Source organism: Aegilops tauschii, chromosome 6 (assembly GCF_002575655.3).
Source record: "Aegilops tauschii subsp. strangulata cultivar AL8/78 chromosome 6, Aet v6.0, whole genome shotgun sequence".
Lineage (NCBI taxonomy): Eukaryota > Viridiplantae > Streptophyta > Magnoliopsida > Poales > Poaceae > Aegilops > Aegilops tauschii.
The window spans coordinates 15,180,505-15,206,393 of record NC_053040.3 but is presented as its reverse complement, the minus strand read 5'-3'; the positions used below and the strand labels follow the sequence as shown (position 1 = coordinate 15,206,393).

The 25,889-nt window shown below is 45.5% G+C and overlaps 1 protein-coding gene across 1 annotated transcript; it reads left to right on the top strand.

Moving 5' to 3' along the window:
- The first annotated feature begins 19,237 nt into the window (after positions 1 to 19,237).
- Positions 19,238 to 20,688, top strand: LOC109765003 (uncharacterized). The gene has a single exon (XM_020323798.4). The coding sequence runs from the start codon at positions 19,326 to 19,328 to the stop codon at positions 20,484 to 20,486; it is 1,161 nt and encodes a 386-aa protein (XP_020179387.1). The 5' UTR covers positions 19,238 to 19,325; the 3' UTR covers positions 20,487 to 20,688.
- Positions 20,689 to 25,889: the final 5,201 nt, after the last annotated feature.

The window sequence follows — 25,889 nt, the reverse complement described above, 5'->3', positions numbered from 1 at the left end:
TAATTAAATAAATTTTAAAAATGCCTAAAACTTTGATAAATCATAGAAAATAAACCGTAACTCGGATGAAAAAGTTTTATACATGAAAGTTTCTCAAAACGACGAGCCGAATCCGAATACGCAACCCGTTCGCCCGCCACACATCCCTAGCATAGCGAACCTGCAACATTTCACCTCCGGTTCGTCTGTCCGAAAACGCGAAACACCGGGGATACTTTCTCGGATGTTTCCCCCCTTCGTCGGTATCACCTCCTACCGCGTTAGGGCACACCTAGCACCGCGCATTATCTTGTCATGCACCGCCGTGCTTATGTTTGCATTATATTTATTGTTTCTTCCCCCTCTTCTCTCGTTAGACACCAAGACCGACGCCGCTGCTACCTAGTACGACTACGGTGTTGACGACCCCTCCTTCACGGCTGAGCTTCCAGGCAAGCCCCTCCCCCTTGATCACCTGATATCGCCTATTCTTCTCTATACTGCTTGCATTAGAGTAGTGTAGCATGTTACTGCTTTTCGTTAATCCTATCCTGATGCATAGCCTGTCCTTGCTACTACTGTTGTGTACCTTTACCTGCAATCCTACATGCTTAGTATAGGATGCTAGTGTTTCATTAGTGGCCCTACATTCTTGTCCGTCTGCCATGCTATACTATCGGGCCGTGATCACTAGGGAGGTGATCACGGGTATATACTATATACTTTATACATGATACATGTGGTGACTAAAGTCGGGTCGGCTCATGGAGCACCCGCGAGTGATTCACGGATTGGGGGCTGAAAGGACCTTTGTCCCAACGGCCCTCTGAGTGGATCTTTGTGGAGGAGCGACAGGGCAGGTTGAGACCACCTAGGAGAGAGGTGGGCATGGCCCTGGTCGGCGTTCGCGGTTACTTTAATAACACGCTTAACGAGATCTTGGTATTTGATCTGAGTTGGGTCGTTGACCTTATACGCACTAACCGCCACGTGGGACAAGATATGGGCAACCGGCGTCGTGGTATCAGCCGAAGCTCTTTTTGACGTTAGCGACTGAGCGGCGCGCGCCTGATTGGACTGGAACGCCTGCTAGGCTAGGTCTGCTTTCGGCCACCCTCGCAACATGCAGGTGTGCAATGGGCGATGGGCCCAGACCCCTGCGCCATAGGATTTAGACCGGCGTGCTGACCTCTCTGTTGAGCCTAGGTAGGGCTGCGACGTGTTGATCTTCCGAGGCCGGGCATGACGCAGGAAAGTGTGTCCGGCCAAAGGGGATCGAGCGTGTCGGGTAATGTGGTGCACCCCTGCAGGGAAGTTTATCTATTCGAATAGCCGTGATCTTCGGTAATAGGACGACTTGGAGTTGTACCTTGACCTTATGACAACTAGAACCGGATACTTAATAAAACACACCCTTCCAAGTGCCAGATATAACCCGTTGATCACTCTCTAACAGGGCGACGAGGAGGGGATCATCGGGTAGGTTTATGCTACCCGATGCTACTTGGTGAACTTACCATCTACCCTCTTCTACATGCTGCAAGATGGAGGTGGCCTGAAGCATAGTCTTCGACAGGATTAGCTATCCCCCTCTTATTCTGGCATTCTGCAGTTCAGTCCACCGATATGGCCCTTTACACATTTACCCATGCATATGTAGTGTAGCTCCTTGCTTGCGAGTACTTTGGATGAGTACTAACGGTTGCTTTTCTCCCTCTTTTCCCCCTTTCCCTTCTACCTGGTTGTCGCAACCAGATGCCGGAGCCCAGGAGCCAGACGCCACCGTCGACGACGACTCCTATTACACCGGAGGTGCCTACTACTACGTGCAGGCCGCTGACGACGACCAGGAGTAGTTAGGAGGATCCCAGGCAGGAGGCCTGCGCCTCTTTCGATCTGTATCCCAGTTTGTGCTAGCCTTCTTAAGGCAAACTTGTTTAACTTATGTCTGTACTCAGATATTGTTGCTTCCGCTGACTCGTCTATGATCGAGCACTTGTATTCGAGCCCTCGAGGCCCCTGGCTTGTATTATGATGCTTGTATGAATTATTTATGTTTTTAGAGTTGTGTTGTGATATCTTCTCTTGAGTCCCTGATCTTGATCGTACACGTTTGCGTGCATGATTAGTGTACGATTGAATCGGGGGCGTCACAAGTTGGTATCAGAGCCGACTGCCTGTAGGAATCCCCCTTCCACACTCCTTGGCCAAAGTCGAGTCTAGACATTACAAAACTTTTACTAACATGGTTGTGCGCCTTACGGGCCCGCATCGCCATTGGGTGGTATTAGGATCTTTTATTCCTCGACCTATACTCTGGGACTCTGACCTCTCTTCTATTCGGGTTAAAATGAATTTACTAACTCTAACTCTAGGTTCTCGTAACCACTTCCTCCCGGAGAGCCCTTAGCGCAAATGATCGCGTGCTGCACCGAAGGATTCCGAAGATACTCTCCGATGTTCACTCGAGACTTTGAGTCCGTTGCTTTTGCAATTCCCTACCACCGAAATATCCCTATGGATAAATACATACATCGGTCATTCTTACTTTTGTTCCCAGTTGATCTTGTCATTACAAGATATCCTGAAATTCTCTCTATTGATCCAAGAATACTTTGTGCCTACTGCCTTGCAGTTCCTTTCCACCTGAATACCCCTACGGATAATTTCTCGCCCTTATTGAGTATCCACTCATCCCCAGTTGTTCATGTGTTTCACAATGGTCTTCGAAATACTATTCGATCCTCCAAAATTCCTCAGTAGCTTATTGCTCTGCAATACTTGTCTGCTTGCATTATGGATGCTTTCCATATGTCTGGCAATATTCGTTAGTATCCTTAGACACCGTCATTTTGATCCTATTGATTCAACATGAGTGCGAATGCACGCAATCATCAGTTGATCCTTTTAAATTATCTTTCTGGCTCAGACATCATTTTGAACATGAGCTTGTTCTCGACCAATCTATTTGCCGTCAATTGTACCCTTAGGTCTATTGAACTTATCCACCCTTGATCAGAGCGTCTGCTTCTGATCCTTCGATTTGGAAATCATAATTCCTTTGATATCTAAGCATCGAATCATTCAGATGTTCTATAATCTGATGCCCTTGCATCCTTTCTTCAACTGGTTGTGGGCCGATGCTCACATCAGCTCCGCTATGGACCGTCAGATCCTTTATTGGATTATTATTCGGCAGTGTCCTCCTTATTCAATAACCTTGTGAGCCTTTCCTCGGATACATAATGCCTTTGGTAAATTGTATCCTCCGCTTTCTAGACCATGCTCTACTTTCAAGCTTGTATTAATTACTTCTAAAAGATTATGGTTTATGTTCCTAAGGTACCCCGATGGGTTGAACCTATGCCTTTCTTAATCTGTGTGAACCCGAAAGTTTTCACGGGTCATACTCCTCTGTTAATTCCCCAGGTAGGTTTCCACAATCAACTCATTTTTAATAAGAGCAAGAAGTGAATGAAAGGTTATGCATTGAGGAAGTGGGAGTCGACCTTGAACTTTGTGTTCATGCCCATGGACACGATGTAGATCCTATCATGGAAGCTTCTTGTAATAATAACTATTTCCTTGATATAATATTATCTGATATCGGTGAATTGACCCTTGGCAGTCGTGGTTCCGACCATGTTCTCCTTTAAATACCATTTCTCAGACAAGTGAAAACACTTGTCTTCTGCAGATCAATACATCTCCGCAACCCCTATGTCGATCTTTCTTCGAGTAATACCCTCCGGTATCTCGAGAGTATCAAAGAACTGTGTTGCTTCATATGAGTCTTCATCTAGTATTTCTTCTCACCGTTTTCAGATTTTCCCCGGGTTCTGAGTTAAGTCACTCGAGAACATCGATAAGTGAATTGATTCCACACTACGATTCAATAACTCTAAGTAATTCTCGTTGCTTACGAGATTAATAATCCTTCAAGTCATTCCTAGCCTGATCGGCTATATCATTATCGTGCCAAATTTAACTGTGCTACCGGGTCCTTCTTCCCAGAGCACAAATTTTGGCGGTGAGCTAATCTTACAATCTATCTTCCTCGTCATATCGTTTGTCCTTGAACAGCAAGCTTGATTTCGAGTTTGTGTCTTACCCATGATTCCAATAACTTTTTGCTTCATCATTCCGTTGACTTGATGTCATCGCCGATCAGTTACATCTTCTCGAAACCTCTCGACAAATGTGTCGGGATCATCATCAACATTCTGAGGTCTTCCAAGATATCTATCGAATTCTTGATAAGAAATACCATCCTTTGCCCTCGATGATTTGGGTTATCATCGACAACATTATTGCATTCCCTCCAACACAAAACTTGTTTTCGTTTTGTGTTGAACCTTGAGTTCCTTGCTATCTAACTTATGTTATGTTCTACCGCGGAGTATTACCATCTTTGATGTCAAGAACGTTGTGAGGACTGCTCCACCTCTTAAAAATTCTTGATATAGTAACACTTCTCGTCATCTCCGTTCTTTTCTTGTCCCCGTGTTATTTCTAACCGGGAATGCCGACAATGAATTGTGACGTGCGAATTCAAAACTTCTAGCAACCCTATTGCTTTGAAGTTAGTGGTCGACATTTCATTCTTAGACCATTGGTTATCGAGTCACCATTCTACCATTGATCATGCTACCTAAACCCATATTTCGGGTGTACCTTTCAACCAATGTTTAATTATGTATATTTTGCTCGAGCATACAACATTATACCATTTGATCTGACAAATGTTATCTCCATGTTCACATAATTGTGGAAATCTCGATGGATTGCCGCCGAGTCCATCAACCACCCCCTCATCCTCTCCTTGGTTTAATGATGATGAACCCTTGTCTCGGAACTCACTTCCATAGTCATTTCCCGAGAATCTTACAATGTCATCTCGTCAGTTGGTGTTGCACCTTTTCTTCTCAAGCATCCTGAGCCTGAGGTATCCTGACACAAATCAGATCTGGATCTCGGTCAGATATGATGGTTGGGACATTTTTCCAAGAGTCATAACTTTGGTCTTTATAAGACCTGGTAAGGTGATGTCATGCCTAGCACACCTGGGCGGAGGACCTACTGTTATAGTTTCCTTTTTAGCAAGGTTATCCATTCTTCCATGAGGAAATTGTAAGACTTATTCTATGAGATGTTCCTGATGGATCCTTTGTGTATCCTGTTGGGGAACGTAGCAGAAATTCAAAATTTTCTACGCATCACCAAGATCAATCTATGGAGTAATCTAGCACCGAGGGGAAGGGGAGTGCATCTACATACCATTGTAGATCGCGATGCGGAAGCGTTGCAAGAACGCGGATGAAGGAGTCGTACTCGTAGCAATTCAGATCGCGGTTGATTCCGATCTAAGCGCCGAACCACGGCGCCTCCGCGTTCAACACACGTGCAGCCCGGTGACGTCTCCCACGCCTTGATCCAGCAAGGAGAGAGGGAGAGGTTGGGGAAGACTCCGTCCAGCAGCAGCACAACGGCATGGTGGTGATGGAGGAGCGTGGCACTCCAGCAGGGCTTCGCCAAGCACTGCGAGAGACGAGGAGGGAGAGGGGTACGGCTGCGCCAAGAGAGAGATGTTCTCATCATCTATGGCAGCCCCAAAACCCCCACTATATATAGGGGAGGGGGAGGGGCTGCGCCCCCATCTAGGGTTCCCCCCAAAGCGGTGCGGCCAGCCCTAGATGGGACTTGGAGGGGCGGCCAAGGGGGGAGAGAGGGGGCGCACCACTAGGTGGGCCTTAGGCCCATCTGAGCCTAGGGTTTCACCCTTCCCCCCTTCCCTGCGCCTTGGGCCCCTTGTGGGAGGCGCACCAGCCCACCTAGGGGCTGGTCCCTTCCCACACTTGGCCCATGCAGCCCTCTGGGGCCGGTGGCCCCACCTGGTGGACCCCCGGGACCCTCCCGGTGGTCCCGGTACGTTATCGATAGCACCCGAAACTTTTCCGGTGACCAAAACAGGACTTCCCATATATAAATCTTTACCTCCGGACCATTCCGGAACTCCTCGTGACGTCCGGGATCTCATCCGGGACTCCAAACAACATTCGGTAACCACGTATATCTATTCCCTATAACCCTAGCGTCATCGAACCTTAAGTGTGTAGACCCTACGGGTTCGGGAACCATGCAGACATGACCGAGACGTTCTCCGGCCAATGACCAACAGCGGGATCTGGATACCCATGTTGGCTCCCACATGTTCCACGATGATCTCATCGGATGAACCACGATGTCGGGGATTCAATCAATCCCGTATACAATTCCCTTTGTCTATCGGTATGTTACTTGCCCGAGATTCGATCGTTGGTATCCCGATACCTTGTTCAATCTCGTTACCGGCAAGTCTCTTTACTCGTTCCGTAACACATCATCCCGTGATCAACTCCTTGGTCACATTGTGCACATTATGATGATGTCCTACCGAGTGGGCCCAGAGATACCTCTCCGTTTACACGGAGTGACAAATCCCAGTCTCGATTCGTGCCAACCCAACAGACACTTTCGGAGATACCTGTAGTGCACCTTTATAGCCACCCAGTTACGTTGTGACATTTGGTACACCCAAAGCATTCCTACGGTATCCGGGAGTTGCACAATCTCATGGTCTAAGGAAATGATACTTGACATTAGAAAAGCTCTTAGCAAACGAACTACACGATCTTGTGCTAGGCTTAGGATTGGGTCTTGTCCATCACATCATTCTCCTAATGATGTGATCCCGTTATCAACGACATCCAATGTCCATGGTCAGGAAACCGTAACCATCTATTGATCAACGAGCTAGTCAACTAGAGGCTTACTAGGGACATGGTGTTGTCTATGTATCCACACATGTATATGAGTTTCCTATCAATACAATTTTAGCATGGATAATAAACGATTATCATGAACAAGGAAATATAATAATAACCAATTTATTATTGCCTCTAGGGCGTATTTCCAACAGTCTCCCACTTGCACTAGAGTCAATAATCTAGTTCACATCACCATGTGATTAACACTCACAGGTCACTTCACCATGTGACCAACATCCAAAGAGTTTACTAGAGTCAACAATCTAGTTCACATCACTATGTGATTAACACTCAATGAGTTCTGGTTTGATCATGTTATGCTTGTGAGAGAGGTTATTAGTCAACGGGTCTGAACCTTTCAGATCCGTGTGTGCTTTACGAATATCTATGTCATCTTGTAGATGCCGCTACCACGCGCTACTTGGAGCCATTTCAAATAACTGCTCTACTATACGAATCCGGTTTACTACTCAGAGTCATCCGGATTAGTGTCAAAGTTCGCATCGACGTAACCCTTTACGACGAACCCCTTTTCACCTCCATAATCGAGAAAATTCCTTAATCCACTAGATACTAAGGATAAGTTCGACCGCTGTCATGTGATGCATTCCCGGATCACTATTGTACCCCTTGACCAACTCATGGCAAGGCACACTTCATGTGCGGTACACAGCATAGCATACTGTAGAGCCTACGTCTAAAGCATAGAGGACGACCTTCGTCCTTTCTCTCTCTTCTGCTGTGGTCAGGTCTTGAGTCTTACTCAATACTCACACCTTGTAACACAGCCAAGAACTCCTTCTTTGCTGATCTATTTTGAACTCCTTCAAAAACTTGGCACGGTATGTATTCATTTGAAAGTACTATTAAGCGTTTTTGATCTATCCTTATAGATCTTGATGCTCAATGTTCAAGTAGCTTAATCCAGGTTTTCCATGGAAAAACACTTTTCAAATAACCCTGTATGCTTTCCAGAAATTCTACATCGTCTCTGATCAACAATATGTCAACAACATGTACTCATCAGAAATTCTATAGTGCTCCCACTCACTTCTTTGGAAATACAAGTTTCTCATAAACTTTGTATAAACCCAAAATCTTTGATCATCTCATCAAAGCGTACATTCCAACTCCGAGATGCTTACTCAAGTCCTTAGAAGGATTGCTGGAGCTTTGCATACTTGTTAGCATCTTTCAGGATTGACAAAACCTTCTGGTTGTATCACATACAACCTTTCCTCAAGAAAATCGTCGAGGAAACAATGTTTTGACATCCTATCTGCAAGATTTCATAAATAATGCAGTAACTGCTAATATAATTCCAACAGACTCTTAGCATCGCTACGAGTGAGAAAGTCTCATCGCAGTCAACTCCTTGAACTTGTCGGAAAACATCTTAACGACAAGCCGAGCTTTCTTAATGGTGACACTTACCATCATTGTCTGTCTTCCTTTTAAAATCCATCTGCACCCAACAGCCTTACGACCATCAAGTATTTCTTCCAAAGTCTACACTTTGCTTTTATACATGGATCCTCTCTCAGATTTCATGGCCTCGAGCCATTCGTCGGAATCCGGGCCCACCATCGCTTCTCCATAGCTCGTAGGTTCATTGTTGTCTAGCAACATGACTTCCAAGACAGGATTACGTACCACTCTGAAGTAGTACGCATCCTTATCGACCTACGAGGTTTGGTAGTGACTTGATCCGAAGTTTCATGATCACTATCATAAGCTTCCACTTCAATTGGTGTAGGTGCCACAGGAACAACTTCCTGTGCCCTGCTACACACTAGTTGAAGTTATGGTTCAATAACCTCATCAAGTCTCCACCATCCTCCCACTCAATTCTTTCGAGAGAAACTTTTTCTCGAGAAAGGACCTGCTTACTTCCAGATCTGAAACAGGAGGTATACCCAACTGTTTTGGGTATTCTATGAAGATGCATTTATCCGCTTTGGGTTCGAGCTTATCAGCCTGAAACCTTTTCACATAAGCATCGCAGCCCCAAACTTTTAAGAAACGACAACTTAGGTTTCTCTAAACGGTGTCGTCTCAACGGAATTGCGTGGTGCCCCTTTTAAAGTGAATGCGGTTGTCTCTAATGCTTAACCCATAAACGATAGTGGTGATTCGATAAGAGACATCATGGTATGCACCATATCCAATAGGGTGCAGTTATGATGTTCGGACACACCATCACATTGTGGTGTTCCAGGCGGTATTAATTGTGAAACACTTTCCGCAATGTCTTAATTGTGTGCCAAACTCGTAACTCAGATATCTCTATGATCATATCATAGACATTTTATCCTCTTGTCACGACGATCTTCAACTTCACTCTGAAATTACTTGAACCTTTCAATAATTCAGACTTGTGTTTCATCAAGTAAATATTCTCAGCATCTACTCAAATCATCTGTGAAGTAAGAACATATCGATATCCACTGCGTGCCTCAGCACTCATTGGACTGCACACATCAAATGTATTACTTCCAACAAGTTGCTCTCTTGTTCCACCTTACTGAAAACGAGGCCTTTCAGTCATCTTGCCCATGTGGTATGATTTGCATGTCTCAAGTGATTCAAAATCAAGTGAGTCCAAACGATCCATCTGCATGGAGTTTCTTCATGCATATATACCAATAGACATGATTCGCATGTCTCAATCTTTTCAAAAACGAATGAGTCCAAAGATCTATCTACATGGAGCTTCTTCATGCGTTCTATACCAATATGACTCAAATGGCAGTGCCACAAGTATGTGGTACTATCATCACTATTTTATATCTTTTGGCACGAACATGTGTATCACTGCGATCGAGATTCATTTTAGGTGCAAGATCATTGAAGGTATTATTCCAATAAACAGAGTAACCATTATTCTCCTTAAATGAATAACCGTATTGCGATAAACATAATCCAATCATGTTTATGCTCAACGCAAACACCAAATAACAATTACTTAGGTTTAACACCAATCTCGATTGTAGAGGGAGCATGCGATGCTTGATCACATCAACCTTGGAAACACTTCCAACACATATCGTCATCTCACCTTTAGCTAGTCTCCGTTTATTCCGCAGCTTTTATTTTGAGTTACTAACACTTAGCAACCGAACCGGTATCTAATACCCTGGTGTTGCTAGGAGTACTAGTAAAGTACACATTCATATAATGTATATCCAATATACTTCTGTCGACCTTGCCTGCCTTCTCATCTACCAAGTATCTAGGGTAGTTCTGCTTCAGTGACCGTTCCCCTCATTACAGAAGCACTTAGTCTCGGGTTTGGGTTCAACCTTGGGATTCTTCACTAGAGCAGCAAATGATTTGTTGTTTCATGAAGTATCCCTTTTGCCCTTGCCCTTCTAGAAACTAGTGGTTTTACTAACCATCAACAATTGATGCTCCTTCTTGATTTCTACTTTCACGGTGTCAAACATCGCGAGTTGCTCAAGGATCATCATATCTATCCCTGATATGTTATAGTTCATCACGAAGCTCTAATAGCTTGGTGGCAGTGACTATGGAGAACCATCACTATCTCATCTGGAAGATTAACTCCCACTCGATTCAAGCGATTGTGGTACTCATACAATCTGAGCACATGCTCAACGATTGAGCTTTTCTCCCTTAGTTTGCAGGCTTAAGAAACTTGTCAGGGGTCTCATACCTCTTGAAAGAACATGCGGTGCCCCCATGTTTGGTTTTGGTAATTGATGACAATCTCTATGGACTAATGGTTGCCTTGAGTTATATTTGAAGGATTTGTCCATAGGCATTTCTTGAAGTCCATGTGTTGGTTTCAAGGAGTTTATGTGGTGACCAAGGTGTTATTAAGGAATTATCCAAAGATTGGTCATGTGGGAGTTGAGCTTACTGCAAGCATGTCTTGAAGAAGAAGATTGTGTGATCATTCATGTTTACCTTCAAGACATCATCCAAATGAAGAGAGTTGGAAAGATTCATGGTTGATCAAGACTAAGTCGAGAGTGAATCAACTTGATCAACTCACAAAGCGTAGAAGATGTCCCGAGAGGGATCAAGCGATCCCATGGTGTGGTAAGCATTGTCAATTACGCTTTGTGTACTAACCCATGATCTTCGTGAGAGTTCTTTGTGGGGTTAGGTTGCGGTGTGCAAGTTCAAGTGAAGCATCGTGAAGAGATCAAATGCTTGAAGCTTGCCGTCCATTGTGGTGACAATGGACTTGTGAAGATGTTGCGGTGTGCAAGTTCAAGTGAAGCATCATGAAGAGATCAAATGCTTGAAGCTTGCCGTCCATTGTGGTGATAATGGACTTGTGAAGATGTGCGGAAGAGTGGCTCACCCATAGTGGAGTATGGGGGAGCAATCAACTAGTCTTCATCGAGCCAACGCAACCAAGAAAGGTGGTCCAACTTGAGGGAGTCAAGATCGTCATCATCTAGCTCAAGTGGACCATGTGCAAGGCAAAGGTTTGCCCTTGATAGGTTTTCTATTTTACCGGTCTCATGATGGTAGTTGGGAGACCGGGTTATAGGATCGATTGCCGTACTATCAAGGGGGGCTCTCGATGAGTAGCTTGATCGTATCATTCGTAGAGAGCTCAAACCATTGCATCCTTGCATCATCTTTCTTGGTTCTTGTTTGCTTCCTCTCTTTGTGAGTTTTGGAGCTCATGGTCATCTTGATGACAAGCTCGAGTTCATCGAAAACGGAGTTCACTCACATCTTCTATGATGTTTTCGATGTTGGAGGTTATGCCGGTTCTTCTCGGTTGGAGGTTTCACTCCTCTATTTGTTGGCATACCTCCCCTGCCTCTTCTTACTATAAGGCTCATATGCCGAAGTTATGGCAGTTTTGGTCCCAGCGGTAGTACCGCGGGCCGGAGCGGTAGTACCGCTTGGGTGCTACAAGCGGTAGTACCGCTCCAGAGCGGTAGTACCGCTGGTAGCCCCCAGCCGTAGTACCGCTGCGGTCTCGTGCTAGTACCGCCTCGATTCGAGGGGTCTTTTTCGTGTCGGGTTTTACGGTACTGGCCACGGCAGTGGGGGCCGTTGTACCGCTCGTATGCGGTAGTATCGCTCGTATGCGGTAGTACCGCTCTGGGCCCAGCGGCAGTACCGCGAGGGGGAGCGGTAGTACCGCTTATAGGGGCAAGCGGTAGTACCGCTCTCTGCGGGGCTGAAGGGGGGGTAACGGTTGGATTGTTCCCCCACTATATAAGGGGGTCTTCTTCCCCATTCTACTTTATCTCTTGAGCTCGTGTTCTTCCCCCATCGTTGACCTTCTTCGAGCTTGCTAACTCTCAATCCCTCCATGGATTCTTGCTAGTTTTTGAGGGAAAAGAGAGAGGAGATCTAGATCCACATTTCCACCAATCACTTTCTCCTCTATGTGAGGGGAACCCATTGGATCTAGATCTTGGAGTTCTTGGTGTTCTCCTTCTTGTTCTTCCTCTCATTTTCCTCCCTAGCATTAGTTGCTTCGGTGGGATTTGAGAGAGAAGGACTTGGGCACTCCGTGTGCCCTTGCCATTGCATTTGGTGCATCGGTTTGAGTTCTCCACGGTGATACGTGGAAGTTACAAGTTGAGAAGCTTATTACTCTTGGGTGCTTGGTGCCCTTGAGCTCGTTCCTCTTGGGTGCTTGGGCGCCCTAGACGGTTGGTGGTGTTCGGAGCTCAATCATTGTGGTGTAAAGCTCCGGGCAAGCGTCGGGGTCTCCAATTAGGCTGTGGAGATCGCCCCGAGCAATTTGACGGGTTCCGGTGACCGCCCCCAAGGGTTGCCAAAGTGTACGGGTTCGGTGACCGCCCCCAAGGGTTGCCATTTGTACGGGTTCGGTGACTGCCCTCAAGGGTCCCTTAGTGGAATCACGGCATCTTGCATTGTGCGAGGGCGTGAGGAGATTACGGTGGCCCTAGTGGCTTCTTGGGGAGCATTGTGCCTCCACACCGCTCCAAACGGAGATTAGCATCCGCAAGGGTGTGAACTTCGGGATACATCATCGTCTCCGCGTGTCTCGGTTATCTCTTACCCGAACCCTTAACTTATGCACTTTACTTTGTGATAGCCATATTGTTTCTTCTCATATATCTTGCTATCACTTAGTTGTTTATCTTGCTTAGCATAAGTTGTTGGTGCACATAGGTGAGCCTAGTTGTTGTAGGTTTTGTGCTTGTCAAATTAACCGCTAGGTTTATTCCGCATTTGTTCAAGCCTAAACCATAATTATTTTAAAGCGCCTATTCACCCCCCCCCTCTAGGCGACATCCACGATCTTTCACCTCTTGACGTGGGCACTAGTCTGAAATCCCAATTTCAGTCTTCGGAACATCTCATATGTTCTGTGACGTTTCAAAACGTCTTTGGTGCCACAATTCCAAACCGTTAGCATTACGCACTGAACTATCACATAGTCATCAAAACGTGTATGCCAGATGTTTCGCAACATCTACAGACGACGCTGAGGTTTAGCACACCGAGCGGTGCATTATGGACATAAGCCTTCTGTGCAGCATTGAGGACAATCCTCAGTTTACGGACCCAGTCCGCATAATTGCTACTATCAACTTTCAACTAAATTTTCTCTAGGAACATATCTTAAACAGTAGAACTAAATCGTAAGCTATGACATAATTTGCAAAGACCTTTTGACTATGTTCATGATAATTAAGTTCATCTGATTAATGAACTCCCACTCAGATAGACATCCCTCTAGTCATCTAAGTGATACATGATCCGAGTCAAACTAGGCCGTGTCCGATCATCACGTGATACGGACTAGTCATCATCGGTGAACATCTCCATGTTGATCGCATCTATTATACGACTCATGTTCGACCTTTCGATCTCTTGTGTTCCGAGGCCATGTCTGTACATGCTAGGCTCGTCAAGTCAACCTAAGTGTTTCGCATGTGTTCCGAGGCCATGTCTGTACATGCTAGGCTCGTCAACACCCGTTGTATTCGAACGTTAGAATCTATCACACCCGATCATCACGTGGTGCTTCGAAACAACGAACCTTCGCAACGGTGCACAGTTAGGGGGAACACGTCTCTTGAAATTTTAGTGAGGGATCATCTTATTTATGCTACCGTCGTTCTAAGCAAATAAGATGTAAACATGATAAACATCACATGCAAATCATAAAGTGACGTGATATGGCCAATATCATCTTGCGCCTTTGAACTCCATCTTCGAGGCGCGGCATGATCACCTTCGTCACCGGCATGACACCATGATCTCCATCATCATGATCTCCATCATCGTGTCTTCATGAAGTTGTCTCGCCAACTATTACTTCTACTACTATGGCTAACGGTTAGCAATAAAGTAAAGTAATTACATGGCGTTTTCATTGACACGCAGGTCATACAATAAATTAAGACAACTCCTATGGCTCCTGCCGGTTGTCATACTCATCGACATGCAAGTCGTGATTCCTATTACAAGAACATGATCAATCTCATACATCACATATATCATTCATCACATCCTTTTGGCCATATCACATCACATAGCATACCCTGCAAAAACAAGTTAGACGTCCTCTAATTGTTGTTGCATGTTTTACGTGGCTGCTATGGGATTCTAGCAAGAACGTTTCTTACCTACGCAAAAGCCACAACGTGATATGCCAATTTCTATTTACCCGTCATAAGGACCCTTTTCATCGAATCCGATCCGACTAAAGTGGGAGAGACAGACACCCGCTAGCCACGTTATGCAACTAGTGCATGTCAGTCGGTGGAACCTGTCTCACGTAAGTCTACGTGTAAGGTCGGTCCGGGCCGCTTCATCCCATGATGCCGCCGAATCAAGATAAGACTAGGAACGGCAAGTAAATTGACAAAATCAACGCCCACAACTACTTTGTGTTCTACTTAATTAATCTAATTAACTAGTTAGTTTGATTAAACAGTAATTAGATTAGCTAAACCCTAATTAACCTAAATAGAGGATGACAGGTGGGTCTCGCTGGACCCACATGCCAGGTTTGACTCTGGTCAGCTGGGTTTGACCTGCTGATGTCATGGTGATGTCATGCTGACATCACCTTTCACTGTTCTGGATAATGTTCAGTTTAAGTAATTAAATAAATTTCAAAAATGCCTAAAACTTTGATAAATCATAGAAAATAAACCGTAACTCGGATGAAAAAGTTTTATACATGAAAGTTGCTCAGAACGACGAGACGAATCCGAATACGCAGCCCGTTCGCCCGCCACACATACCTAGCATAGCGAACCTGCAACATTTCACCTCCGGTTCGTCTGTCCGAAAACGCGAAACACCGGGGATACTTTCCCGGATGTTTCCCCCCTTCGTCGGTATCACCTCCTACCGCGTTAGGGCACACCTAGCACCGCGCATTGTCTTGTCATGCACCGTCGTGCTTATGTTTGCATTATATTTATTGTTTCTTCCTCCTCTTCTCTCGTTAGACATCGAGACCGACGCCGCTGCTACCCAGTACGACTACGGTGTTGACGACCCCTCCTTCACGGCTGAGCTTCCAGGCAAGCCCCCCCCCTTGATCACCAGATATCGCCTATTCTTCTCTATACTGCTTGCATTAGAGTAGTGTAGCATGTTACTGCTTTTCGTTAATCCTATCCTGATGCATAGCCTGTCCTTGCTACTACTGTTGTTACCTTTACCTGCAATCCTACATGCTTAGTATAGGATGCTAGTGTTTCATCAGTGGCCCTACATTCTTGTCCGTCTGCCATGCTATACTATCGGGCCGTGATCACTAGGGAGGTGATCACGGGTATATACTATATACTTTATACATGATACATGTGGTGACTAAAGTCGGGTCGGCTCATGGAGCACCCGCGAGTGATTCACGGATTGGGGGCTGAAAGGACCTTTGTCCCAACGGCCCTCTGAGTGGATCTTTGTGGAGGAGCGACAGGGCAGGTTGAGACCACCTAGGAGAGAGGTGGGCATGGCCCTGGTCGGCGTTCGCGGTTACTTTAATAACACGCTTAACGAGATCTTGGTATTTGATCTGAGTTGGGTCGTTGACCTTATACGCACTAACCGCCACGTGGGACAAGATATGGGCAACCGACGTCGTGGTATCAGCCGAAGCTCTTTTTGACGTTAGCGACTGAGCGGCGCGCGCCTGATTGGACTGGAACGCCTGCTAGGCTAGGTCTGCTTTCGGCCACCCTCGCAACATGCAGGTGTGCAATGGGCGATGGGCCCAGACCCCTGCGCCATAGGATTTAGACCGGCGTGCTGACCTCTCTGTTGAGCCTAGGTAGGGCTGCGACGTGTTGATCTTCCGAGGCCGGGCATGACGCAGGAAAGTGTGTCCGGCCAAAGGGGATCGAGCGTGTCGGGTAATGTGGTGCACCCCTGCAGGGAAGTTTATCTATTCGAATAGCCGTGATCTTCGGTAATAGGACGACTTGGAGTTGTACCTTGACCTTATGACAACTAGAACCGGATACTTAATAAAACACACCCTTCCAAGTGCCAGATATAACCCGTTGATCACTCTCTAACAGGGCGACGAGGAGGGGATCATCGGGTAGGTTTATGCTACCCGATGCTACTTGGTGAACTTACCATCTACCCTCTTCTACATGCTGCAAGATGGAGGTGGCCTGAAGCGTAGTCTTCGACAGGATTAGCTATCCCCCTCTTATTCTGGCATTCTGCAGTTCAGTACACCGATATGGCCCTTTACACATTTACCCATGCATATGTAGTGTAGCTCCTTGCTTGCGAGTACTTTGGATGAGTACTCACGGTTGCTTTTCTCCCTCTTTTCCCCCTTTCCCTTCTACCTGGTTGTCGCAACCAGATGCCGGAGCCCAGGAGCCAGACGCCACCGTCGACGACGACTCCTATTACACCGGAGGTGCCTACTACTACGTGCAGGCCGCTGACAACGACCAGGAGTAGTTAGGAGGATCCCAGGCAGGAGGCATGCGCCTCTTTCGATCTGTATCCCAGTTTGTGCTAGCCTTCTTAAGGCAAACTTGTTTAATTTATGTCTGTACTCAGATATTGTTGCTTCCGCTGACTCGTCTATGATCGAGCACTTGTATTCGAGCCCTCGAGGCCCCTGGCTTGTATTATGATGCTTGTATGAATTATTTATGATTTTAGAGTTGTGTTGTGATATCTTTCCGTGGGTCCCTGATCTTGATCGTACACGTTTGCATGCATGATTAGTGTACGATTGAATCGGGGGCGTCACAGAAATGATTTAAAATAAAACATTTATTTAAAGATATCAATCATTTAATAGGTAACAAGAAAGTAAAAAATGTTAGTGCTATAGGTTGAGTGTTCTGGGAGTACACATGTATGACTAAATGGAAAGGTCGTGGAGCATGTTCACGTATTGGTCAGGTGGTGTCAAACTATTATAGAGATGTATTTCAGTTCACAAAAGATTTCTTAATTTATTAGTCAAAGGACAGTGTGCATCTTAAAGTTGAAATGGATGGCGGATGCTTCATCGGTACATACAGTTCAGATAAATTTGTAGATGCTTCATCGTTACATACCGATTCCGATAAATTTACTTATTTGGCCCCAATCGATACCAGTGTTTGCTATGTCTGAGTTTAAAATTCCAAAAAAGATATGCAAAGAAATAACCGATGCCATATCGAGCTTTTGGTGGGGAGACACCGAGGAACAAAAGAGGATGCATTGGTTTGCATGGTGGAGAATGTGTATACCAAAAAGTAAAGGAGGTATGGGTTTCCGAGACCTTCATGCTTTTAACTTGGCCTTGCTTGCAAAACAGAGTTGGAGATTGTTAACCCATCCGGATACTCTGTGTGCAAAGGTTCTTCATGCAAAATACTATCCAGACGGTAATTTGCTTAAAGCAGGAGTGAAGAAGGGGTCTTCATTCACATGGCAAAGTATTGTCTCGGGTCTCCAAACTTTTAAAAGAGGACACATTTGGAGAGTTGGCACTGGCGTGCAAATAGATATCTGGAATGATCATTGGGTGCAGTGTAGTCCAACAAGGAAAGTCCTCACAAGTAGAGGTAATAGTTTGGTTGATAAAGTAAACGACCTCATTGATCCGGTTATAGGGACATGGGACGAGATGCTAATTAGATGTATATTCCTTGATATTGATGCAGAGAGAATTCTAAAGATACCTCTATCTGAACACTTGACAGAAGACTTTGTGGCATGGAGTGCAACATAATCCTTTAGTTTTTCTGTCAGGTCAGCATATTACATTGAGTGGGAGCATCAGTTCGGACCTCGATTCAGAAAGGACTCCCCAGAATCTTCAATGACAAATCCGGTATGGGAGATATTGTGGAAGTTGCACATACCGAGCAAAATTAAGATTTTCGCTTGGCGAGCCTTGCATGGAATCATTCCAGGAGTCTGTATTTTGAGTAACAGACACATAAAGGTATCGCCACAATGCCCAATCTGTAAAGTCGGTCCGGAGGATATAAAGCATCTGATTTTTACCTGTAAACGAGCAAAGGAAGTGTGGAAATCTTTGGGGCTAGATGAGGTAATTTCCAATGCTTTGAAGTGTGATCGACCAGGGTCAGTGGTGCTTGAAGATATACTTCGTAGCCCATCAAGGAAATCCCTGGTTCTAGGCCACCTTGGTCTGCAAGAAACAATTGTTGTCGGTGCATGGTATATATGGTGGGAGCGCAGAGAAGCAGTAAAAGGAGAAAGAGTTAAACCCGCACCTAGTTCAACCTTTGCTATAAATGCCATTGCTGCTAACCGTGCCCCCCGGCAGAAACCTGCTCCAGGTTCGTATAAGCTGAATACTGACTCAAGTTTCTTTGATGATGGAACAGGTTCAGTTGCTGCGGTGCTTGGAAACTCTCGAGGGGATACTATTGCAGGAGCTTCCGAGCTAATTGACCATGTCCTTAATGCCCAAACTGCTGAAACTTTGGCGTTGTTGCGAGGTTTGAAGCTTCTTTCAGAGATTGGGTGCACCAAGGTGATAGTCGAATCAGATTGTCTAGAACTGATTGAAGCATGCACTGGAAAAATTGAGATTTTGGGTCCCAATGCAGCAATACTTGCGGACTGTTTTCATATTGCTCATGAAATTCCTGGAATTTGTTTCAAGCATTGTCCAAGGGAAGCTAATGGATTGGCACATTTTCTGCTAGGTACTCTTATGATGTTAAGTCAAGTTTTGTTTGGGCAGATGTTGCTCCCAGTTTTTTACCTTCTCATGTACTCAGCGATGTAACACTGCCACAATCTAAATGAAGTGCCATGAGGCTTTCCTTAAAAAAAAAACTTATTCGGCCCCAAAACCCTCTTCAGATCGGCAGAGCCAAGGCCGGGCAGCGATACGAGAGGTCAAAATTGAGAGAGAGGGGACGCCAAAAAAACTCACGAAGTTGTAAGGCCCACGAGAGACCAAAAGTTGCATCGTAGGAAACATCGGCCCAGCCCACACGCACTCACTATTGACCTACACCACAGACACGCTCTCGCCGTCGCAAACTTGCAATTCCCATCGGAAATATCTTCCTCGCCGCCGCCGCCGCCGCCGTCGCTGCCGCCGCCATGCTCCATCTCCGGCACCGCATCGTGCCCCATATCCGCTCCTCCTCCTCCACCTCTGCCATCTCCCCTCTCCACCGGCTCCTCTCCGCCGCGGCAGCCGCTGCCCCCATTTCCCCGAGCCAAGGATTCGCCGTTGAGGACTACCTCGTCGGCACCTGCGGCCTCACCCGGCCCCAAGCCCTCAAGGCCTCCAAGAAGCTCTCCCACCTCAACTCCCCCGCCAATCCCGACAACGTCCTCGCCTTCCTCGCCGGCCTCGGCCTCTCCGGCGCCGATGCCGCCGCCGTCGTCGCCAAAGACCCGCAGTTCCTCTGCGCCGGCGTGGAGAGAACATTGGCCCCTGTCGTCGACGGGCTCGCCGGCCTCGGTCTGTCGCGCCCTGAGATCGCCCGCCTCGTCTCGCTTGTCCACAGCCGCTTCCGCCGCAGATCCATAGTCCCCAAGCTGGAGTACTACCTGCCCCTCTTCGGCTCCTTCCACAGCTTCCTCCGGGCGTCCCAGCGCGCATGCTACCTTCTCTCATCGGACCTTGACAAGGTGGTCAAGCCCAATGTCATGTTCCTGCGGGAATGCGGGCTAGGCGATTGCGATATTACCAAGCTGTGTATCTCTGAGCCGAGGATGCTCGGCAACAAACTGGAACGCGTCCAGGCAATGGTGGTGCGCGCCGAAGGTCTGGGCGTGCCCCGTGGCTCGGGGATGTTCAAGGTTGCGCTACAGGCTGTCGCATTCCTCAGCGAGGAGAAGATCGCCGCCAAAGTGGACCACCTGAAGAAGACGTTCAGTTGGTCGGATGGTGAGGTGGTCGTTGCTTTGTCTATGGCTCCAATGCTGCTCAAGAGGTCAAAGGACATCCTGCAGCGCAGCTTCGAGTTCCTTGTCTTTGAGGTGGGCTTGGAACCGGGGTACATTGCTCATCGGCCCGTAATCCTCTATTATAGCCTGGAGGGCCGGATCAAGCCCCGGTGCTATGTTCTAAAGTTCCTCAAGGAAAACAGATTGCTCGATCGCGACTGGAGCTTCTATACTGCAGTCACTAGGCCTGAGAAGTATTTCATGAAGAAGTGCATATGGCCTTACAAGGAATCTGCACCACACCTTGCTGAAGACTATGCGGCAGCTTGCAGAGGGGAAATGCCAAGTAATTTCAGATTTACCTGAACCAAAAAAGGGCTATGGAAATTGGTTGCTTGTGTATGGCGCAACAAAGTTTTCACTCTCCGTAGTAAGCTGGTAGTTCCTGTTTTGATGTTCTTTGCCAAACTAGATGTTGGTTATTTTCCTGTAGTATGCCTGTTACATGCCGCCGGTTTGGTCATTGCTGAATGCTAACTCCTATGAAACTGATAATTTTATTCCTTAACACTGGTATGTCGATGTTGTCATTCCTTAGAGAAGATATCTGAAAATGAGAAGTCCATGGATAATTTGTGCTTCTGGATTCCATGGAAGATCATGAAAACCAGAAAACAGAAGAATATTGCTGTATCGTTTTCCACCTAAATGTATCAGTATGATCTGCTTTCATGCCAAAATTTATCTATCATGCATGTTCCATGTGATTCTCTTTTAGGTTCCATTGTACTCCTATGTTTGTTTAATATTGAGATTATACTTGGAAATAAATTTCTAATGGGTGTCTGTCTTTTGCCTTTTGATTTGTTTACCATTTTCCCTGAGAATCTATTGTATTTGTTTCTAAATACCATAGTTGACCTTATTTTAGCTGTGAATTTTCAAATTCGAAAACGTAACCTATCTATGACTAAAGCATGACCTACAGATAAATTAGCCTTATCATATACATCTGTCAGTGGTCATTGGAACTAAACTGATGGTCGATGGAGGTCGCATCAATGACAAGCAAATCCAATGAAGGATGGATTTATATTTGTTGAGGGAAGGTGAAGAAGAAAAGAATATGAGAATTGGCAACTGCAAGCTACAGCTTGACCAAGGAAAAAGTTCTTTGTTCTTTTCTGTCTACTATTCAGTAATTGCATATGTGAAACCATATCCATTCACAAAACCACATACATATGTTTCGGCAGCAAAACTAGCCAATGTGAAACTGTTACTCAGATATGCTTCTTCCAGTCATTTGTTGATTTCCTTAGTGAAGTTCTGCACTTGCTTTCTATTTCACTCATTGCTTCATTTTATTAGTTAATTTCATGCCTTGTAGTTAGCTCTTTATAGCTGCATAATTGCAGAGTTTTTCATCTAATAGTTTGCAAACTACTGAAAACCATGTCATGTGGAGAATTGATATTGTTATGGTTATATTTTGCCTCTGTTTTATGTGGTTCTGTTTTAATCCAGGGTCACAGTACAAAAGCCATGCATGGAAGATGAAGCAGGGGTACATGACAGTAGGTTTGTTGAACCATGTATAACAGCCTAACAGCCCAACTGGCTAATCTATGCATTTCAGGAAAACCTTCATGAAACTTTCCTTTTATAATTATCATGCCGATGCTGTGTGCTTCATTCTATTTTGACCTTCATTTAGAAGCATGGAAGATGTAGAAGTCATATGTATGATTACTTCTTTACCAAACTACTGAAATGTTGGAGGGCGGTATCTTTGAAGAGCAGAGTTTTGCTATTTGCATGATCTTACTTATGTAGACGTGGAGATAGATAACCCTGGACACAAACTTGGAGAGCTTCCTCCACTTAAATATGCATTATTTGTTGAGTTCTAGGACCTTACTTTTTATCCGAATTTTAATTGGTGATGTCAGTATTTGAAGCCAAGGTTCAGCTTACTCAAATGGTAGGGAGGTTCATAGTGATCCTGTACAACCATAGTAGAGCATAATATTGTCTCTAATGTTCAATTCTGAGTAAACAGGTTCTACAAACGGTCTTTTACTGCACTTGACTGAAGAAGTAGGTGTCCCGATATATGCTGCACTTGAGGTGAGTTGTGTTTCCAGGTTTACATTGCAATGGACACTCTTCTTCGAAACACAAAATCAAATTTATAAACTATGCATGCATAACTGTTTTTGTTAGGCACGACAGTGCAGTAGCTGATGTATTTTTGGTTGATTAAAAAAAATCTAAAATGTGGTTTACTTTGGCACCTGGATGGAGTTACTGGCAATATCAGTTGATTAATTAGTACTGTGGGATGGTAATTTAAATTAGTATCAACATTCATTGTTTTACAGGATGTAGTCTCTTTTGAATTTATTAAGTAGACAGTACATTTAGGGGTACAAAATTCCCTGTACTTGGCCGGATTCATCGCCTCATTTCTGGCGCCGGTCTGATGCGGCACCCGTCGGTGGGGTTCACGTGTGTGGCCGGTGGGGTTCACGTGTGTGGCCATCGACATCCTCGCCACAGCGGAGTTGGTGACGGCGAGGTGCTCCACGCTGGCCAGCACCCCGTTGGTGACCATCTCCATCTGGTGGCCAAAGTTGACGACGAATGCGCCGGGGATGGGGTGGACGAGGAGCCACCTTTCACCGTGCCTTGCCTGTAGCCCAGCGATGTCTGCCTGGGAAAGCACGGTGAGGAGGTGGCGGTCGCAGTGCGCGAATAGGCCCATCGTGACGGTTGGGTCCGGGCACGGCGGGTAGTAGTTGATGCTCATGTGCGTGTCGCCGCCGCTGAGGTCGCCGGCGAAGAAGCCGCCGTCGAGGCCCAGCCCCTCGGCGATCAGACAGAGGATGGTCAGCTCCTGCACTGCCGCACAATACTCGATGAGGCTGGGAGCACCAGCCGCGCAGCAGCAGCAGCAGCAGCAGCAGGTGTCTTGTCCGGTTCTCACGTCAGAAGCCAAGACCCAGGGGAGCGCCGGCCGCCGCGCAGCAGTAGCAGCTTCCACGGCGACTGGGGAGGAGCAACCGGAGGGGGCTGGCAGGAGAGGGGCCCCTTCCCTGCTCGGAACCGGGAAAGAGGAACGCATCGCCTCCGACCACGCCACCACACAAGTTCATCACCGCCCACGCGACCACACAAGTTCAGATTAGTCGTCATGTCAAGTTTTCAGTGGCGAGCACAAATATCATCTCAAGCTTTCACCGAGTACTAATGTTCAGTCACAAAAATGCTGAAATCCTAGCAAGTTGAGTGTAAGAAGCTCCGAGCCCCTTCAGACTCGGACTCGTTACAAATTGTCCAAATCCAAAGCAGAAGTTCCTTTCATTCAAACTTACGGACGGGGGAAGTTCTTGAACATGTAGGCTTTGAGGACGTTCACGGACTTCTCTGGCCAGTCATGTATACAGTCAGCAAGATTAAAGACAATACCACCTCAAATTATCTCCAAAACCATTCGGAGGAAATTTATCCGGTTTGCCATATTTTAGGGGCCTAAAAAAAAAACCTGTTTTAGAGTTTGAGGGGTGGCTGCGTATTTTTCATGGGCCTCTTCTGGCCCGTCCTCACCTGAGTGAGTATAACGTTGCTGGACCAGCAGCACTTGAATCCGTCATTGATGTCAAAGGCCAAAGCCCATATGGTGGTCAGTGCCGTCACCTCACTTCTCTTTTTGTACAGCAATTTACTATGCGATCTTCTCAAAAAATGAAAAGAAGCAATTGACTATGCGAATGTATACCTAGCTGAGTCGGTGAAAAACCTAGCTACTGCTTCCTTCCGCATCGGTTCCTACGGGTGCAAGCGCTTCATCCCGCGAAACTCATCAATTAGCTCACAATTTGCTCATTATTTGCCTAAAATTTACACTGGGAATATATTACGTAGATAACAGGATATTACAATCCTGGAGGATCATGCCCATTTATTGATCCTGACTTGATCGCAGCCGGGCAACTGTTCTCTCCTCACACCTTGCAAAGTTTGCAAGCACCCCACGACCCTATTTTTCACTCTATCAACCTTCACAAGATTTACCATACGCTTTATGTGACGCTGCCACATGAGTGTTTTATCTCAGTACATCTGGAACCATGTTGTGCGAGCACCTTTTAAATCTTATTATCTGAATAGAAACCTAAATTACTCAGATGATTGGGATCGGCGGCAAGACCATCTTTATTACACTCGCTTAACTTTGTTGTCTATATGTACATCTAGAAGTAGTTTTTCCTGCCTCCTGCGGTCTAACACTCAGCTAAGTTTTCTTGTACTCCCTCTAATTTATTTACTCTGCATATTAACTTCGTATTAAGTCAAACTTTGTAAACTTTGACCAATTTGTAGAACATGTTATAATGCCAAATCAATACCATTAAATTCATGACCGACTATATTTTCACATCATATGTACTTTTAAGTACAAATGTTCATATTGTTTCTTATAAACTTAGTCAAACTTTATAAAATTTGACTTACGTCAGAGCTAATATGCATAGTAAATAAAACAGAGGCAGTATATATATTTGTACATCCGGGAGTAATACAACATATATATTGGATAATGTGTTGGGGAACAAATACATCCCTCTGTCCCTGGAGAAGCCAAACCACCCTTTCAACAAGCCCTAATGCCAGCCCACTCTCCTATTTATCTATGGTCAGACTGAGTGCAATTATGAAAACCCACCTTACAAAGACAGCGTTAAGCTGGTGTCACCAACCTGGTTACCAAACCTGTTTAATGAAAGTTGATCAATTATTTAGTCCTCTACACTAGCTCATCTGGTTTATGTTGGGTTCTTTCTTCGTGTGTGTAGCTTGTACTTATCAGCTATGTGTAGATTAGAGATTAATATCATACTTGGATCATGGCGACAGAACCTGTACAAGGACAACCACTGCACGCATGTGTAGGTGGCTAGCTAACTTGTGCCTTTTTTTTGCAACAACATTTGCAGAGTCAACTGTTTGGACGGTCTTGTACTTAGCAACACCTACCACTACCTTTTGATGGGCCAAATATAGAAGCAACCAGCTGTGTAGAGAGTCCATTTGCTTCGTATAATCAATCATCAGTACACTTAACAACGAACAATCTCAATCATACATTACATACATATAGGTTATCATATAGAGTATATGAACAGTCCGGCAGCCCTGATAAGTTCAAAGGGACAGACATGATTCGGACCGTATATATCATTATTCTAAATATGTTAGTTAGACTCAGGCTGCTAGTTTTTAACTAAGCATTAAACAAAAGCTGCACTGCATAAACATAATCAACCGTCAAACAAATAATGCTATACATTAATCCTGATGAGTAGATCCATCGTGGAAAGGAAACATTCCTAATCGAAAAAGAGAATTGAAGTTTAAAATTTGAAATGAAGTAGCAATGTCTGAAATAGCTTATGGAAGCTCTACTAGCTAGTGATCTGAAATGATAAGAAGTTGCACCATATGAGACAAGTCCAGACGACGACTAACCCCTTTTCCCCTCCCGATGGCTGCACACTCGATGTTTTGTCTGCAATGGCGGACCTGCCATCTCAACAAATTCTTCCCGACCTATGGACTTCATCATGATCCACGATTCTGATGGTGACTCGGGCATGGCAAGTTGTTAGTGGTAACACATGGGACTTTGTCTCTGATGGTTCTCGTCAAGTACCAGATCTTGAGTTCAAGGGTGAAAACTTTAGGTCTAGCCTTCACTTGTTGTAC